Raw genomic sequence first — 19,775 nt, forward strand, 5'->3', positions numbered from 1 at the left:
CGGAGCCTGTGCTCCGCAACGGGAGTGGCCACAACAGAGGGAGGCCCGCGTACCACAAAAAAAAAAAAAAAAAAGAAAAAGAAGGGGGGTATAAAGTCACGCCGAACTGCCTTCTTGGGCATGGCACTTGATTTCTCTGAGTAACTCTACAAAATAGGGGGAAATTTCTTAGAGAGCTGAAGTGAGAATTTAGCAGTCTAGTAACGCATGGAACACCCTGTGTCTGGCACACAATGGACGCTCAGCCATGTCCCCCTATAGTGACTTTGATAGGGTATATCACAGCTCTCTGGCCCTAACTAAATAAACCAAGACTCTTTTTCAGCTCTTTCAAATGCAGTAAACAACTGCATTATGTTAGTTAAAACATAACTAACAGTAAGTTTCCAGTTTAATAATTTAATTACTGTTGTTAATCTTTAGCCAGGGTTAAAGGTCTTTCTTACCAAGTCCCTGAGAAAACACATTCCTTGCTAGTTTGTTTTCTGTGAAGTTTTGGAAAATTCTTCTTTTTTTTCCAGTAGCTAAGCATTTTCTTGGCATGTAACTAAAAGTTTGAAATAAAGCTTATCTCGGAGAAAAGTCATTTTTCTTAAGCATCATCTTCAGGGAGCTCAGCAAGCCAAGTGCCATTCCATTCCCCACCCTCCCCCCACCACCAGCCCCACCAATACTACCAGCCACTGTGTTTCTGGGGAGAACTTGAGTCAGTGAGGGCAGGAGATTCCTTGCATGGAGAATGACATGTTAGTAATGACCCTACCTTTGTTTAGCCCTTTACACTTAATAAAGGTCAATAAAGCCCTCTTGCACACCTCAGTTTCCTAATTCTTCCAACTGTGTCAGCCAACTCTCATCTCCATCTTACAGATGAGAAAATTGAGGTTCAGAGAGGTGAGATGACTCACCCAGTGACATGCTTAGAAAGGAAGAGACAGAGTCAGGACTCTAATCTATATTGCAGTGGTTCAAGTCCAGTTCTCAATTCCGTGGGTTGTCAGGGTAGGTACTCAGCGGACCAGGCTACAGGGCAGGGAGGCTTCCTCGACGGGATCCAGCCAGCAACCAGCCTGAGTGGCCATGGAGTCATCTAAATATTTATATTGCCCCTGAAAGAGGGTAAGAATCTTCCCTTAACTGGTAGGGCATTTGGTTATTTATCTATAAGTTTTATATTCTTTCCCACATAGTGTTTCCCAAACTTAGCTGATCACAGGATACCCCTGGTGTATTTCTTAAGGATCGCCTTCCTAGGTTTCACCCCTGCTTTACTGAATGTGGATTTCCAGGAAGCTGCTTTCCAGGTCAGAACCACCTCCCCAGGGAGCAGGGATTCTGGAGCCAGGTAATAAAACGTCACACTCTGGCTGCACCGCTTCCTTGTAACCAAACCCTTATGAGGGTTACATGGGGTAATATAAGGAGGGCTCTTGTGATACGTGGTTATTAAACATTAGTGTTATTATTAAGCAGCATCCTAATTTTGCTGATAAAGATGCAGAAACTTGGGGCAGTGAGATAATGTATACAAGGTCACAGGGTCGTCGGTGGAGCTGGCATTGGAACTCAGGTCTGTTGCCTCCACAAGCATAAGCCCCTAACCACTACACATCCCTTCCCTCATCACCTCCATCGGAGGATTCCAGGTTACAGGGCAGTTAGGGAGGTGCGGCTTGGAGCCAGAAATTCAAGTTCCACTAACCAACTGGTTCATTAAACTTATTTGGCAATGAAACTGATCACCATTGTCTAATTGGAGCAGACTGTTTACCATCCATGAAGGCTTGTATGTGGTAGGAAGTGGTCCTGGGCCTCTGAGTCAGGGGGTGGTCCTCGCCCTTGCATAGCTGTGCACTGACTGTGTAACATCTAACCTAAAAGGGAGACAGTATTGCCCTCCCAGAATTGGTGATGAAGGTTGTGATATAACTTAAATAATGACTTGAAAAAAGATGGAGTTAAGTACCATTTCCAGTAGGCCTATAATGTGTAATACAGTATTATGACTAGAGAATCTTTGTCATGGCACTCATTTTGGCTTTACAAGCTTATAAATTCTGTGACTGAGTTATTGTGTATGTTAAAGCAGGTTTACTTCATTGAAATAATGGATATTTTTGAAAAGTGTGTACAGATTTGGATATGAGAATCATTCGTATCACAGTCTTCAATAAGGTTTACCCAGGTTAGTAATCTGATAACTCAGTTGAAGACTGCATGGACAGAGGTGGGTGATGTCCACCCATAATGAGCTCTGTATGAGAAGGGTGTCTATAAGTATGTTTGGGGAAATTTAGGCTGTATTCATTAGAATGTGTTTGCTTTTCAGTTTATTTACTGCATGTTGGGTCTTTCCAAATCCAGGGCCAAGCCAGTGCTGGGTATAGGAGAGGCCTTCAGTGCATATTGAATGCATATATTAATTTTGTTTATGAATGAATGAATAAAGAAAACTTGGAGAAATTCATTTTGATGAGTTCTGATGAGGCTTCATGATACTATATTTACCCAAAACCCCTTAGCCAAGAGATTGAATTTTAACAGGATTTTTTTTCCCCTCTAAGAGATTATTTCTATCCCCTTTGAGGGGTTAATTAATATATTAACGTATATAATCTGTAAAATAATATCTTTAGGAATGACTCATTTAAATGCAATCTAATGCTATAATTATTAATGGCCCCAGATAACTGTCATTCTTAGTTTATTGATTTTGTCTTTAGGTAACAAAGCCTTGACTTTATTTCTTAGCATAAGTGATGTCAGTCACTACAGAAATTTTTTTTGAATCCCACTTTTTTTCTCACAAAAAAAAATTTTCATACCTTTACAATCCAAATTTTTCTTTGAAATCATTCATTTACAAAAAAGATTCTTAAGTCAGAATTAACACCTCAGTTGGTCAAGTGTCAAGAAGCAACATTTTAACTATTTAAATATACAGAGACCTCCTTTCACAGGTCAGTTCCTGTTAACGCCTCTGTTCCAGAATCTTCCAGCCTCCTTTGCTTCTCTACACCCCCTATTCCATCATTTCTTCAGGTCATGGAAACTGAGTTTGTTGAACATCAGAAATCTACTGATATGATTATGTGTAAACCATAACATTCCACAGTTGACCATCTGCAGCTATTCAATCAGCTGGTCACTGGTTAGTAAATTTCTCCTTGGGAAGCTCTTCACTTAATCCATCTGTAGCTTTGATATTTCCACCTTTCCTGTCTCTCCTGTCTCTCCTTCTATAGCCTCTCTAAATTTCTGAAGATATTTCCGCCCTTCTGCATAACTGTCAAAGCCTCAGATAGACGTGGCAGAGAGAAGATCCTCCCACTCACGTCTTCTAAGTCTGTCCATGGCATCTTTCACTTGCATGGCTTGTTGTAAAGCTGATAAACTCACACATCCTTGAACACATTGTTTGGTGTCCCGTGCAGTCTGTCCCTTGGAGGTGTGGCATTTTCCCTTATCCCTGCCACCCCTGAAATTGGACGATATATACATATATGTATGTATATATACATATGTATACCTTGTTCTCTGAAACTTTCTTTTGAGCCATTGTGGCTTCGCAATCATCCATGTGGTCCTCAGTATCATCGCTAGGGCTGTACAGCAGAATGACTTACCCCGTCTACTTTGCAGAAATTCTTAGCTGAGAAGCACTTGTTCTAAACTGTCACCGTACATTGTCATGAAATACGGTCAGAACTGCGTGGTCAGTGTTGCTTAAGAACTCTCTGGAAAGGTATCTGATCTTTGACCAATGTCAACCTTGGTGAGGAGACAGAGAGGAAAGTCCAGGAACCACAAGTTCAGGGATGGCTGTGCTCTTCATGCATAAACCAGACAGTGGGGAAGCCAAATCCATTTCTTCCCCTGCCACCCCTGGGACTTCGCTTCCTTCCCACGAAGGTGTCCGCGGTGGCCCCAGCCCCACGGCCTGGCCCACTGCTTGGTACCAAGTATGTGGGGTGGATGACCCCAAAACGCTGACCCCTGCAGCCGGTGGGCACCCTGGATGCTGCAGGTCGCCGACCAAGTGACCAGCCCACCAAGCCCTGGCGATGAGGCAGGTAGGAAGGCTATGTACCCCAGGGACCCCCGCATAGCAGCCAAGGCCATGGGGGTGCCTTGGCCCCGGAGGCCGCTACTGAGTCAGCCCCAGCCGTGGCCCCCTGCCTCTTGGCTGGATGTGCAGAGCTGCTCCCAGGTCCGCAACGGGAGGGAGACCAATGATCCAGGGCAGCAGCGCCTGGATGCACTGGTTTTTTAGTGCAAAATAAGAAATAATTTTTTGAAAACTGGACCCCTAATTATAGAAACTGGTTATTTGTTTAAAGTGGTAAAAAAGTGAGAACTGTTCCTGGACTTGAAGGTTGGTGTGTGAAAATGCTTGTCTAATTGGAACATGGGAGTCCTAGTCAATAATTAAAATTTTATCTGGTTTGAGATCAGCTGTCTTTGTAAGAATGTTCGTATGGCATTCTTGATTAGCCTTATGGTTTTGAAATTGGTGGGGGCAGGACAGGCTCTCAAGTCTAGTTGGTATTACTTGGCGCCAGTATAGAGTTCTACTAAAATCCTTTTTAAAAATTTTTATTTATTTCTTTTTATTGAAGTATAGTTGATTTACAATGTTGTGTTAGTTTCAGGTGTACAGTAAAATGATTCAGATATATATATATATATATATATATATATATGTTCTCTTTCAGATTCTTTTCCCATATAGGTGATTACAAAATACCAAGTATAGTTCCCTGTGCTATACACACAGAGAACTATAGGTGTAGGTCCTTGTTGTTTATTTTTTATATAGTAGAGTTTATATGTTACTCCCAAATTCCTAATTTATCCCTCCCCCACACCACCTCCTTTTCCCTTTGGTAACCATAAGTTTGTTTTCTAAATGAACTTATTTACAAAATAAAATCCTTTTAAGTAGGGAAAAAGAGTGCTGAATTAGCAGCCTATTGCTATTTAGCATATTACCACAAATGTACCTTAAAACAAAACAACTATGTATTAGCTTACTGTTCTGAAGTCAGAAGCCTAAAATGGTTCTGTATTGCTTCTGGAGGCTCCAAGGGAGAATCTGTTTCCCTGCTGTTTCCAGCTTCCAGAAGCTGTGCACCTGCCTTGGCTCGTGGCCCTGCATCGCTCCAAGCTCTGCTTGTCCCTTGTCACATCTACTTCTCTGACTCTGCCTCTCCTGCCTGCCTCTTTCTCTTATAAGGACCCTTGTGATTATCAGGCTCCCCTAAATAATCCAAGGTGGTTTCCTAGTCTCAAGAGCCTTAACTTAATCATACCAGCAACCCCCTTTGCCGCATAAGGTAATCTATTCAGAGTCTGTGGAGGTTGGGAGGTGGACATCTTTGGGTGGGCACGATTCTGCCTACCCCAAGTCTATACGAAGTGGATCAGTAGAGCGTTCAGTGTTGGGGTTTTGGTGGGCTTGACCTGTAGTCTGATGATAAGCCTGCTTCCTCCCTTGCCGGGGAGATAAGCGGGTAGCTGTGAGTGACATCTCAGAATCTTACTTTCCTCTTCTGTGAAATGTGCACAATATGCGTAAAGCACAGCGTTGTGAAAACTGACATAGACTATTCTGCCACTGGCACATAGTAGGGGCTTGCACTCTTAGGCAAGCATCCAGCCCAGTTCCTTGTATGTAATAGAAACTCCGAAAATGTGGGGTTTCCCTTCCCCATCTATCTCCTTTTTCTTTGCCTTTTTAAGAAGTGAATTTGTACACACTACTCTATATAAAATAGATAAATAACAAGGTCCTACTGTATAGCACAGGGAACTGTATTCACTATCTTATAATAACCTATAATGGAAAAGAATCTGAAAAAGAATACAGACACACATACACACACACACACACACACACACATACACACACACATACATACGTAGGTATGTATATATATATATCTGAATCACTTTGCTTTACACCAGAAACTAACGCAACATTGTAAATCAACTGTACTTCAATCAAAAACAAAAAAGAGACTTTGTGAGGCCTCCACAGCATTCTTCTCACATATACTATGGAGGCACCAGAGGGTTAACGTAGCACAGAGCTTCGTGGTGTGAGTAGAGCTGTTTTTATTTAAAGAAAAAAAGGAGGGCTTCAAAGATACCAGTTCTGTGCAGACACTAATTGCTGTACTTTGGCAGGGGGGAGGGGAATAGCTAAAAGAGAGTAATAGAGTAGAAAGAGTGAACTGGCTGACCAGTGCTCAGGAGTCCAGTCTGGCTTTGCATCCTCGCCCACTTCCTTCTGCCACCAGCACCAGTAGCACACCCTGGACAAGTTATTTCCCCCTCTGTGCCTCTGTTTCCTATATGATGAGAACGTTGGGTGGATTATTTTTAAGATCCTCTCCAGCTCTTATGCAATAGAACATTTTTATTTTATGAAGCACCAGATCATGTTTTCAACAGCTTGACCTAAAGTTTGCCCTATATTTAACAAATTGGAGATCGTTTGTTATTAAGAACTAGAATTCTATGAAAGGTACATTTTAATCTTTTGTTTGTGCTATTGTTGTATATATTAAGTGTGAAGGGGAACTAGTGAGAATTATACTTTAAAAGGAAGATATATTGCTTGGTACTCAATTTTATGAGAAAAAATCAGGATCAGATCTCCACTGGGAAGCACTGCAGATTGCTCAGGCCGCGGGGAAGGCATAGGCAGCACAGAGAAAGATGCAGGGAAGGAAACAGCTCCCACTTCATGTAGAGTCACAGCCTGGTGCCCAGAGAGCTGGAGGTCCAGACCCAGAGCACCTGCAGAATCACATGCCCAGCCTTACGTAAGACCTCCTAGGTCTGAATCTCTAGAAGGGGGATAGTATTTGTCTTTTTCAGAAGCTCTCCAGGTGATTTCAATGCGTTCTGTTGGTTAGGAACCACCAGTCTGTGCCGGTGGCTTTGCAGGAATAAACAGTGCCCCGAAGAGGGGGCATTTAATGTGCTGTGCATTCACTCCCTACTTGCCATCACCATTGCTAAGAATTTTTAGAATTTGCCAAGATAACCATCTTTGCAGTGTTCCCATTCTCTAGATGGCCCTTCAGGAGTTGTATCCCCCTCTTCACTAGCCCAAGGTGGGAGTAAACCAGCTACCAAGGTGTTCTTCCTTATGGCCGATGGGACTACCAATAGACTCACTTCACCTGTCCTCCAGGACACCACACTCTGCTGAGTTCCTACCCACTGGTCACTCTTTCTCAGCCTCCTTTGCTATAACTTAGTCTTTCCTGACCTCTTAACATTGGAGGTCTTGGATCTCTTCTCTGTTTACGTTCACATGCCTGTTGCTCTCCCAATGCATGAGTTTCAGTCGTCTCTGCTCACAGATGAAGATCTGCAGACTAAATCTCTCCTCTGAACTCTGGACTCTTGTATGCAACTGCCTCCTGGACATCTCCACTTGGAAGTCCCCTAGGCATCACAGACTCCATCCATCCAAACCTGAACTTGCTGTTTGATCCCTGACACCTGCTCCTCCTCCAGTCAAACATCTTAGGAGTCATGCCTTTTCTTTCTCTCACACCCCACATCCAAGATTTCAGGAAATCCTTTGGGCTCCATCAACAAAATATCCAGAACGTCAGCACTTCTTGCCCCTCCTTGCTACCTACCTGTGCCATCAGCCCTCTCCTGGATGCCTGCAGGAGCTTTATAATTGCTCTTCCTGCATCCACTCTTATAGCCCCACTGCATTCTCTACACAGCAGCCAGAGAGATGCTTTTCAGTTGTAAGCATTGGAACCCACCAATGATTGGAACCCACCAATGACTCCCATTTACCTCGGGGTAAAATGCAAAGGCCTCACGGTGACCACGAGGCACCAAACAGCATGATTCCAACTAAACCCCTACCCATACCTCTCTGACCCCTCACCTCCTGTCTCCCTCCTCCTTCCTCTCCACCCCAGTTGCATGCCTTCTTGCTGTTCTTTGAAGACACCTGCTTCAGGGTCTTTGCAATGTCTGTTCCTTCTCCCTGGAATGCTGCTCCCCTGGATACGCACATGATTCAGTTCCTCACTTCTTTTTGATCTTGCTCCATTGTTATTTTCTCAATGAGGCCTACTCCAACTGCCCTGTTTAAAAATGCAGTCTGTCCTCATGATGCTTCCCATTGTGATTTTTCCCAAAACCATTTATTACCTTCTAATATAGTGGATACTTGGCTTACCTTGTTTATTGTCTGTCTACCCTTCCATTGCCAACACCCAACATCAGCTCCACCAAGGCAGGAATTTTTGTCTTTTGTTCACTGATTTAGCCCAAGAATCTGTCACATGGTGGGTGCCCAGTCAGTGAACACTAAAGGTAGGAGCACTTTCTAGACCTTAAAGAAAAAACAAAGCTAAAAGTTTTGTCCTGGTCAGAATTTCATCTGTTCTGTATTTAATCTGTGATCTACTAGAGGGTAGGAATTATACCTTCTAGTGGTCCATTCAAAAACAGAAGTGAGTTAGACCAGATTATCTGTCTTTTCTAGTTACATGATTATATGTAGCATTTATTTGGTGACGTTTAAGTATAGAAACAAATTGTGATCTACGCCTAAGTGTAAATTCAAATTATGACCCTTGGACGAGGCCAGTGTCCTCATATTGGGGAAAATACAGAAATTGGGGGTAAGCATTTAAGAACTTTCAAAACAATATGATAGAGTTCTAGTATATCTGCTGAACCTAATAATAAAAAATGGGGGCTTTTATATGTGTCCCATTTTTTTATTTCATTTTTTCAAAATTTATTTTTAATATAGTTTACAAAAGTATTGGTTCATGATGGGACTGGAAATTAGAACAACCAAAGCAGGTCCTTCACAGCACATAGTTGAAGAGGTACTAATCAAATGGATGCCAGGGCTGACTTAGGAAGCTGGAGTAAAAAAAAAGCTTGAAACCTCCTGGACCCTTATGAATCGTCTCATAGATCTTCAGATTGTCCTCTCCTATAGTGATTTTCAACTTTTTTCTTTTTTGCTTTTTCTTTCCCCCTGCAAGCATTAGAACCCTCCCTTTAAATGATCATTGCCATAAAACCCAGATGTAGAGAGCAGATGAAAGCAGACCTGCTCTAGTTGACTATAAACTCAGGTGCTCAGAACCCACGTGCTTGAATCCCCTCCACTCCCTGCAGGTCACTAACATGCCTCAGCAGAGCCCTAGGTCCCTGTACACAAGTCTGAAAACTGTTCTCCTGGATGTGAATAAGAGTTTTTGTTTTACTTTTTGTATGTTTTATAAATAATACATTTGATACATTCTTATTCAAAATTGAGACATTTCTTCATACAATGACACAGCTCTTTGAAGAGCATTATATCCTTACATCCCTGGACTTGACATTCATGACTTAGAGGTGTCCTAATTTGAAATTTAGACACGTCTCTTATCATAGCCCAGCTGACTGAAAACCAGCAGGGACAAACCTTAGTTAAACAAAGTCATGTGTATTTCAATGAGGGAGACCACACACTGGAGGAACTGGGAGTGTCTCACCAACAAAGGAAAAAATAGGTCTTTCAGAGCATCTTGGAGAATGGTGGAACTTAGGGAGGTTTAATGAAGCAATATTTTGATTGGCTCAAAGCAGGGCTGGGTGGAAAGATCTGAACTGTGAAGTAGCCCATGACCTGGAAACTACAAAGTTTCATTGGAAACTACAGAGTTAAGAAGGACTTCCCTGGTGGCGCAGTGGTTAATAATCCTCCTGCCAATGCAGGGGACACAGGTTCGATCCCTGGCCTGGGAAGATCCCACATGCTGTGGAGCAACTAAGCCCGTGCGCCACAACTGCTGAGCCTGTGCTCTAGAGCCCGCAAGCCACAACTGCTGAGCCTGCGTGCCACAACTACTGAAGCCCATGCACGTAGAACCCATGATCCGCAACAAAGAGAAGGCACTGCAATGAGAAGCCCACGCACCGCAATGAAGAGTAACCCCCACTCGCCGCAACTAGAGAAAGCCCACGTGCAGCAACGAAAACCCAACGCAGCCAAAAAAATAATAATAATAAATTAATTTTTTTTAAAAAGGAAAAAGACATGGAATGTTGTGTCCAGAAACTCCCTAATCTGAAACTCTACATCTGGGCTGGAAATCCAGGCTCCTTTTCTGTGTCAAAGTGGGATGATTCATTCTTCCTAGTATGATTTCAAACAGCAAAGTTTCTGACAGTCTGTGATTGTGGAGAACAAGGTTTCTCAATGAGATAAGAAAGCAGTGGTCACCCAAAGAAGGGGGTTGTTCTGACACCTTTTAGCTTCGGTGTGACCTTGGGAGAAATATGGTTTCCTGTCAGCTTTGCAGCTGACTTTATCTGTGTTTGTCATCCCAGCCTGCTTTATGAATAATGGGGCTGATTTTTACTTTCTTACTCTCACTGACCAGCTGTTATACTAGATTCCTCACATCTCTGGGCCTAACATGCTTGATTTTGATCCAGTGGGCCGTGAAATGTGTTAATTTGAGATTCTGATAAAGTTCAAATGACAGGCATCTGCACCTGACATCTTAACAGACCTATGATCTAGTGAAGCACTGAAAAATAACTTAATGAAAAATACCTGGAAAAGAAAGCCACTATAAGAACCAATATTAGAAATATAGAAAGAGGAAAGAGGTATGAGGAAGCAATGGTTTGAAGCCTTAATAGTGATAAGATCCTTTGACCTGCTAATATCACATAGAGAGATCTAGTTTAAGGAAGTCACCAGTTATGAGGAAAAAAATTAATAGACAAGGATACAGCATTATTTTTCATGGTGAAAAACTGAAAATAACATAAAGGTTGAAGGTGTTGCTAAATACCTGAAATGAATATTTAGTGCCATAGGGCGTGCTCGTGAAATAAGTACGGCAGGAAACAATCAGGATATTAAAATATAGAGTATGATATCAACTTTATTTTTTTAGTTAGAGGATAATATGTATAGAAAATGTCTGCAAGGAAATATATCAAGACATCAACAATGGTTATTTCAGCATGGCTAAATTATAGCAGATTTTGTTTATTTATTTTCTACAATAAGCTTATATTATTCAAAATACTACAATAAGCATGTATTACAGCAATACAAAGCAGCTCTAAAAATAAGCATCTATTACTCAGCAAAAGAAACTAGTTACTTTAGAAAAAAGTAATGGTTCTTAGCCAGAAAATAAGTATTTTATGAGGAAAATTATATGCTCTATGTTATTACTATGTATGGGGTGGTCAAAATGTGTTTTTCCCACTATGACTCTGTTAGATTGAGGAGAATAATTTTTCATTTTTGATTGGTGGTTTATACGCTGAATAAGACTGAATGAATCTGAATATTTTTTTAATTGTAGAATTTTTAGCATGTAAGCCTTTTTGCATAATTAGTCACTTCTACTTGTAGGAAAAACAAATTTAGTAAACCAGAATGCTGCAGTAGTTTGACGTTGGTTCTTTCATCCAGAAAAAGTGTTTCAGACTTCAGACCCTATTATTGTTTATGTTGTTTTTAACTTTTTATATTTTTATTTTTTTCTGAAGTATAGATTTCCAAAGTAAGGGATGATGAAATACTATGTCCTTATAAAAAGAACTATGTGGGAAATTATTGAAATTTGGTTAAGATAAATTGAGATTTACAGACAAATTTAGCTTTGGATTTAAATAGCCTTTCTGCCATTTATAGCAAAATTATTTTCATAAATAGGAATGTACATAACTCTTTATTTGAAGATTGGTGTGACTACAAAGTTTCTAAATGTGTAGTGACTTTGTAAGTCATAACTAGGCCTGTCCTTTTGACCCTCTACAGTCCAGGACAATGTCTGGAGAACTTCCACCAAACATTAACATCAAGGAACCTCGATGGGATCAAAGCACTCTCTTAGAATGCTTCTCCACTCATCTCTATTTCAAATCTACACTTGAGTCTTTTCTTTCCTATGTTACATTTTCTAATCACTGTAGCTATCATCAAACTCTTAAGACTGTTTTCTGTTTTAACACTCTTATAATTTTGTACTGTATTTTATTATTTTTATATGTTTCACATATATGCCTCTATTTATAGCAATTAAATTTAAAAAGAACTTAAAAGGTAGAAAATGATCTTATAGTCAAATGATATTTTGCATGGTATTTAGTGTTTTATTTTTCAATTTGGATGAAATCAAACATGTATGAAAAGTGAAGTCATTACATGAAGTCGACGAAATGAAGTTTATTTTAGAGTGGCAAAGATAAAGAAATATTGCATTGTTGTTAAACTATATATACAATTATTATAACATCAAAACCATAAAGCAAAATCAATATAAGACTATTAGGGAGGGTCCCGAGAGTGGCGTGGGCAGTGGCCGGGGGGGAGCGTCCAGGACAATGTCTGGAGAACTTCCACCAAACATTAACATCAGAGCACCTCGATGGGATCAAAGCACTTTCATTGGACGAGCCAATCATTTCTTCACTGTAACTGATCCCAGGAATATTCTGTTAACCAACGAACAACTAGAGGATGCAAGGAAAGTAGTGCATGATTACAGGTAACATTAACAAGTATGCTTTGGGGCTTAATATATTAATAGGTCATCATGTTAGCCTATTGTCTTTAAACCTTCCCTTAGTGATTTTTCAACATTTTTTTTTTGCAATTGAATCCTTTTTATAAAAAAAAAAATGCAAGAAATAGGAAGACGTGTTTCATTCCCCATTGTTGACCCTTAACACAGATATCCAGGGTTCATAGTAACCTGAAAATAAGCCAGCCATCCCTCCAACTCATAGGTGTCAATCCGTGAGGTCCCCTTTCTAGAGCCCTGCCTTCTGCCCGCCAATACAACCACACCTGCATCCACAACTTTCTGTCTCTAGATGGAGACTGCATCTTACAAAAAGCAAGTTGTCAAGAATTCGGGTAGGTTGTTCGCTTCTTCTCAGATTAAGCCCCAGTGAATAAACCCCACATATGGTAGCTCAGATGGGAAGGATGCTGGTGGCACAGTTTGTAGGTTTGGGATGGACTCCGTCAGTTCAAAGAGCCAGGCATGAGGTGAGAGAAGAGACATGCTCTAAGGCGATGGTCACAACTTTCTTTTTTTAAAAAATGTATTTAATCTTTTAATACAATTTTTAAAGGTTACACTCCGTTTACAGTTACTACAAAATATTGCCTATATTCCCCGTGTTGTACAATACATCCTTGAGCCTATCTTACATCCAATAGTTTGTACCTCCCACTCCCCCACCCCTATGTTGCCCTGCCACACTATAACCGCTAGTTTGTTCTCTATATCTGTGAGCCTGCATCTTTTTTGTTACATTTACTAGTTTGTTGTATATGTATGTATATGTTCCACATGTAAGTGGTATCATACAGTATTTGTCTTTCTTTGTCTGACTTATTTCACTTAGCATAATGCCCTCCAAGTCCATCCATGTTGCTGCAAATGGCAGAATTTCGTTCTTTTTTATGGCTGAGTAGTATTCCTGTGTGTGTGTGTGTGTGTGTGTGTGTGTGTGTATGCCACATCTTCTTTAGCCATTCATCTGTTGATGGACATGCAGCTTTCTTGATAAAAGACCATATAAGAAATATTTCAGCCTTCGTGGACCACAGAGGATTTCCGTCTTATTCTGCATGTTCTGCCTATTCTTCTTAGTGTCTTGGGGGTTTGTTTGCTTGTTTGTTTGTTTTCTAGGGCTTTTTGTTTGTTTGGTTGTTTTACAATCCTTTAAAAGATGTAAAAATCACTCTTAGCTAGCCAGCCATACAGGCCACAGACAGTAGTTTGCTGACTCCTGCTCTCAGGGAAAGTCAGCCAGAAGCTGAGAATTGGATTAGTGGGAGCTATGAGCCTAAACATACCAAGAATAATCCTGCAAGGTACGTATTTGACTGTCACATGGGTAGTCAGTGAGGCCACCAAGGGCGGTCTATAAACTTTGTTACCAAACACTGAGTCTGGCCAGGTCTTAGCATGCGCAGCCGTGCAGAAAGAGGGCTCCCTGAGAAGCAGAACATCATGGAGCCCTATGAGCAAGTCCTGAGGAATAAGTCAGAGGAAGACAGCAGAAGCGCATTTCAGAATTCCGGCAAGTAAATGTTCCATGATTCTGGAACAAAAGCCATAAAAAGAGGAGAGGTGGACGTGTAAAGACAACTAGAGGAGTTAAAAAGAAGCCATAAAAGAGATTGCAAAGCCCCTAAACTTGTAAGAGCAAACTTAAAATCTTCACTGGAGGCAGTGGTGGAGAAATAATGACATCAATGGTACTGAGAAAAAGTGGAAACAGAGATGCTGGGGATAAACCTGAGTCACTCTCCAAGGATGAAGATCTGAGGTCGGCACACTTTTTCTGCAAAGGGCCAGATGATAAATATTTTCAGCTGTGCAGGCCCTACACTCTCATTCTGTGTTGTTTTGCTTGTTCACCACCCTTTAAAAATGGAAAAAACATTCTTAGTGCACCAGCCATTCAGAAATAGGCGTGGGCTGTAGTTTGTCAATTCCTGATATAGATGAAAAGGTGAGAGTGTGAAAAGGATTATATTTCAGGGGACTAGAGGATGGAGAGTGAAGATATAATTTATTGATGCTTCTCAAGGAGAAACCAGAAAAATGTGAAAGATGTCATAGTAAGTAGATAAAAGAATTTTCCTGTAGTGAGGACAAACATCCACAAATTAGGCTCACCCTGTTTCAGGCAAAGAGACCCACATATGGAGATTTTTTTTTCTTTTTTCTACAAAGCAACTTTTAAAAATTTCATAAGCATTCAAACAGGGAAAAAAAGTTATTAAAAAAGAGCAAATGACAGAGAAGTCTCAATCTTCTTATCTATGCACTGAGCGCCAGAGGACAGTAAAGGAATGTGTGCCAAGTTTCCAGGAGAAAGCATGTAACCCAGGAATTTTATACCAGAGTATCTGTTTACAGAGGCAACAGAAAAATACATAACAACATCAAAAATAAACTCCTCGTAAATCTTTCTTGAGAGGTCAGGAGATGAAGCAAAATTGAGTTCAAAAATAAGAAATCCATAGTATATTGTGATTTCTCAAACAATTCAAAATAGAATTACCATATGATCCAGCCATTCTACTTCTGAGTATATACCCAAAAAAATTGGAAGCAGGGTGTTGAGCAGATATTTGCACACCCGTGTTCATAGTGGCATTACTCATAATAGCCAAAGGTGGAAGCAACCCAAGTGTCCATGGATGGATGAATGGAAAAATAAAACCTGGTATATTCACACAATAGAATACTATTCAGCCTTAAAAATGAAGGAGGGCTTCCCTGGTGGCGCAGTGGTTGAGAGTCTGCCTGCCGATGCAGGGGACACGGGTTCGTGCCCCGGTCCGGGAAGATGCTACATGCCGCGGAGCGGCTAGGCCCGTGAGCCATGGCCGCTGAGCCTGCGCATCCGGAGCCTGTGCTCCGCAATGGGAGAGGCCACAACAGTGAGAGGCCCGCGTACCGCCAAAAAAAAAAAAAAACAGAAAGCATGAAGGAAATCCTAACACGTACTACAACGTGGATTAACCTTGAAGACATTATGCTAAGTGAAATAAGCCAGTCACAAGAGGACAAATTATTGTATAATACTACTTATATAATGAGCCTGGAGTAGCCAAGTTCATAGAAACGTAAAATAGGATGGTGGTTGCCAGGGCCTAGCGGGCCAGGGAATCAGGAGTTATTGTTTAATGAATACAGTCTCAGTTGGGGATGATGAAAACATTCTGGAGATAGATGGATGGTGGCACTAGTTGGACAATGAATATGCTTAGTACCACAAAACTGTACAGTTAAAAATGGTTGAGATGGTAAACTTTATGTTATATATTGTAATACAGTAAAAAATAAGTAAGAAAGCTGTAATATAAATAGACTAGTGACGAATGTCGAAACTGTTAAAATAGAAATAGTTGTTGCATTTCTAGTTATAAAGCAATGTATAGGCAAAAAGAAATTTTAAGTGTTTTGTAAAAAATAGTAATAGCTCTCTGAATCTATAGCCCTAGATTGTAGTATCAAAGAAATTTTTTTTAATAAAAAAAAGAAGAGGAGGAATTAAAAGTATACCAAATATTTATCTTAAATAGGAGGTGGACTCAAGAGTATGTATGGTTTGGCTCTTTACCATGTTAGAGAAATGTATTGTAGAATGGTTTTGAGAATCTTAATGGTAACCACTAGTCAAGTTAAATCTTAGTATATATCTTCTAAAACCCCAAAGGCATAAAAACAAAGACAGTGTAATAAGTGTAACTAAAGGTAAAACCAAAAAACTGTCATAGAAGCTTTTAAAATAACGTAAAACAAGATGGAGGAGGCCAGACAGCTTAGTAATAACAGTATGTGTAAAAGGGATTAAAACCTCTATTAAAATCAGAGACTTTAAAATTGTGTAAAAACACTTAAAAAGCTCAACAGTGACATGGCATCCCAATTAGAATGCATGAGGGTTGCTAGCTACATGACTAATCTCTGTATGAGGTCATTGTGCATGGAAAAATACAATGACTTCCTCCAAGAATCACTGAGCACCTCACCTTCTTTTCTCTTCACCTTTTAAGGAATATAAAACCCTTAAAGTCTGTGTCATAAATTGCTCCACTGGGGATTAGGGGTAATGCTGCTTTTATCATGTCTGCTTTTATATTCATTATATATCTATATCTATATATCTAGATCTTTATCTATATATTCATCAGTAAAACCAATTGGTGAATTAATAGATAAGAAATACCCCAGAGTTCTCCCCCTACCCACTAAGAGACAAATTAGCTGTGAACTCTCAGAGGAGAATAGCTCAAAGGGTTAGTTGGAGTCAAGGAAGTATCATGTACAGTGTACCTTCAAGGAATATGAATACCAATAATCTATAGTCCTCATGAGATACCAACGTGCTGTTTTAGTATGAATCCAAAGGGAGGTAATAAAAATGGCTAACATTACAAAGCAGGACGAAGGTAACTGCAAATAAAAAGGAAGCTGTATGAAAATCGGACAAAATTCAATTCAGGGCGAATAGATCAGAAAAATTTGATATTTATAAAATGACCATGTTCGGTGTTCATGAACTAGTTAATGTTCCATCAAAATATACAAAGAAAAGACTGTTAGAAATACAGACAGAACTTGGTTAATCACGTCCGAATCGTTCATTACTTTCCTTTAACTGTACAAAAAGAAAAACCCAAAGTAAAATTACAAAGTAAAAATAATGAGAAAATTAATATGAAAACTTAAGGGATTGTGCCAAAATTGTACTCTGAGTGGAAGTTTATAGTTTTACATGTCTCTCTGATTAAACGTTAAAGGCTTACAACAAATGAACTGAGACTTCAGCTTAAGAAATTAAAGAACAGCACAAAATAATAAAAAGAAAATAGCAATAGCACATGCTGTGTAATGATACTGCCTGAATCACTTCATGTGCATTCATTTAAGCCTCAACAGCCCTTGAAGGTAGGTGCTCTCGTTATGCCCATTTTTCAGATGAAAGAACTAAGGCAGAAAAGTCGAAGTCCTGCCACTGTTAAGTGGCAGAGCCAGCATAGAAACTCAGACAGTCTGACTCCAGAGTTCATGCCGTTAACCACTATATAGACTGTTTTTCAAAGAAAACAGAGAGAAGGTCATTTTTTTAAGGTCAGAAATTAACAGAATTGAAAAATACATGAAAAACTGGTTCTCTGATAAGCCCAGAGAAAGATAAGCCTCTGGCACATCTAATCAATATAAAATAAATAAATAAAACTCAAAATATGTAACAAGAGGGTAAGAAAGTTGCCTGTGAGAAATAGAAATATAAAAATTAAGGGGATTCCCTGGTGGCGCAGTGGTTAAGAATCCTTCTGCCAGTGCAGGGGACATGGTTTCGATCCCTGGTCCGGGAAGATCCCACATGCCGCAGAGCAGCTAAGCCTGTGTGCCACAGCTACTGAGCCTGCTCTCTAGAGCCCGTGAGCCACAACTACTGAAACACGTGCGCCTAGAGCCCGTGCTCTGCAACAAGAGAAGCCACCGCAATGAGAAGCCCGTGTACCGCAACGAAGAGTAGCCCCTGCTCACCACAACTAGAGAAAGCCCGTGCACAGCAACAAAAACCCAATGCAGCCAAAAATAAATAAGTTAAATAAATAAATTTTTTAAAAATGAAACCTACTATGGAGCTCTTTGCTAAAAATTTTAGAAATATTAGTGAAATGTCTAGCCTTCTATGAATATATACATTACCAAAATTGACTCAATCCAAAATAAGGCAAGGAAAGAGAAAAAAAGGAACAAGGAAGAGATGAGACAAACAGAAAACAAATAGCAAGATGGCAAAATAAATAAATAAAAATAAAACTTTCCCACAAAAATCTCCAAGGCCAATTAGCATCACAGGTGAAAGAAATTATTTCTTCACAGAAAGAAACTATATCAATTCCATCACAAACTCTCAGAAAATAGAAGAGGGGGAAAGACTTCTTCATCCATTTTATGAGACCACTGATAGCAAAACCAAAGGGATTACAAGACAAAAATTACAAACCAATATCCCTCATAAACATAGACACAAAAAATCCTCAACAAAATTTACAACTTAAATCTAGCCATCTTTAAAAGGGATAATACCCAAAATAAGCAGAACCCAAATATGGTTCATCACAAGATTGCAAGTTCATTTTGACATTTGGAAATCACTGTATCAGTAGACTATGACAGAAAAACATACAATCTTCTCAATAGGTGCAGAAAAAGCAGACAAAATCCAACATCCCTTCATGGTAAAAATCTCAGCAAACTAGGAATAGAAGGAATAAAGTACATCTAAGAGAAGCCTATAACTAACACCAAATTAATGATGAAAGAATGAAAACTTTCCCCCTGAGATCAGGAACAAGGCAGGGAGTTCAGCTTTCACTACTTTTATTCAGCATTGGCCTAGCATAGCTAGTCCAATAAGAAAAAAAGAGCAACAAAAATAAAAGATGTAGAGATAGGAAAAGAACTAAAACTCTCTTCATTCACAGAAAACATGATCGTCTATATAGAAAGAATCTACCAAAAATGCAAATAGAGTGTTTAACACAGTCACAAGATATATTATAAGATCAATATACAAAAATCAATTGGGTTTCTGTATAGTAACAATTAACAACTGGAAATTGAAATTTTAAAAATCATATTTTCAGTAGCAACAAAAATATTAAATGCCTGATTTCAAGATTTACTGTAAAGCTCAAGTAATCAAAACAGTATAGATATATAGATCAGTGGAACAGTATAGAGAATCCTGAAATAGACTCAAACATATATAGTCAATTGATTTTTAAATAAAGATGTCAGGATAATTCAATAGAGAAAGAATATTCTGTTCAATGAGTGGTTCTGGAAAAAATAGATTTCCACATAAAAAAGTATTAATCTTTAACCAAAATCATAAACATAACTTGAAACGGATGATAGACCTAAATATACAAGCTAACACTGTAAAACTTCTAGAAGAAAACAAGATAAAATCTGTATGACTTTGGGATAGGCAAAGGTTTCTTAGATAAGACATAAGCATGAACAATAAGGGAAAAGATATGTCTCTCCACTTCGTAAAACACTGTTTAGAAAACAAAAATGCAATTCACGGGCTTCCCTGGCACAGTGGTTGAGAGTCCGCCTGCCGATGCAGGGGACGCGGGTTCGTGCCCCGGTCTGGGAGGATCCCACATGCCGCGGAGCAGCTGGGCCCGTGAGCCG

At 39.8% G+C, this 19,775-nt stretch overlaps 1 protein-coding gene and 1 pseudogene across 14 annotated transcripts in view; one reads left to right on the forward strand and one right to left on the reverse strand.

The window, feature by feature from the left end:
- Positions 1-2,814: 2,814 nt before the first annotated feature.
- On the reverse strand, positions 2,815-5,530 carry LOC112062285 (nuclear transcription factor Y subunit beta-like; annotated as a pseudogene).
- Positions 5,531-12,373: 6,843 nt separating this feature from the next.
- The window catches only part of SFXN1 (sideroflexin 1), a 33,356-nt gene continuing 25,954 nt past the window's right edge, over positions 12,374-19,775 (forward strand). For all 14 annotated transcript variants that reach the window (XR_008615765.1, XR_008615766.1, XR_008615769.1 and 11 more), the window contains exon 1: positions 12,374-12,566. Coding sequence is in view for 8 of the 14 variants with exons in the window: in XM_024116254.3 (XP_023972022.1) it covers positions 12,403-12,566 (164 nt within the window). In the remaining 6 variants the exon portion in view is untranslated. The remainder of the gene's footprint in view (positions 12,567-19,775) is intronic.

This window comes from Physeter macrocephalus, chromosome 2, assembly GCF_002837175.3.
Source record: "Physeter macrocephalus isolate SW-GA chromosome 2, ASM283717v5, whole genome shotgun sequence".
NCBI classification, from domain to species: domain Eukaryota; kingdom Metazoa; phylum Chordata; class Mammalia; order Artiodactyla; family Physeteridae; genus Physeter; species Physeter macrocephalus.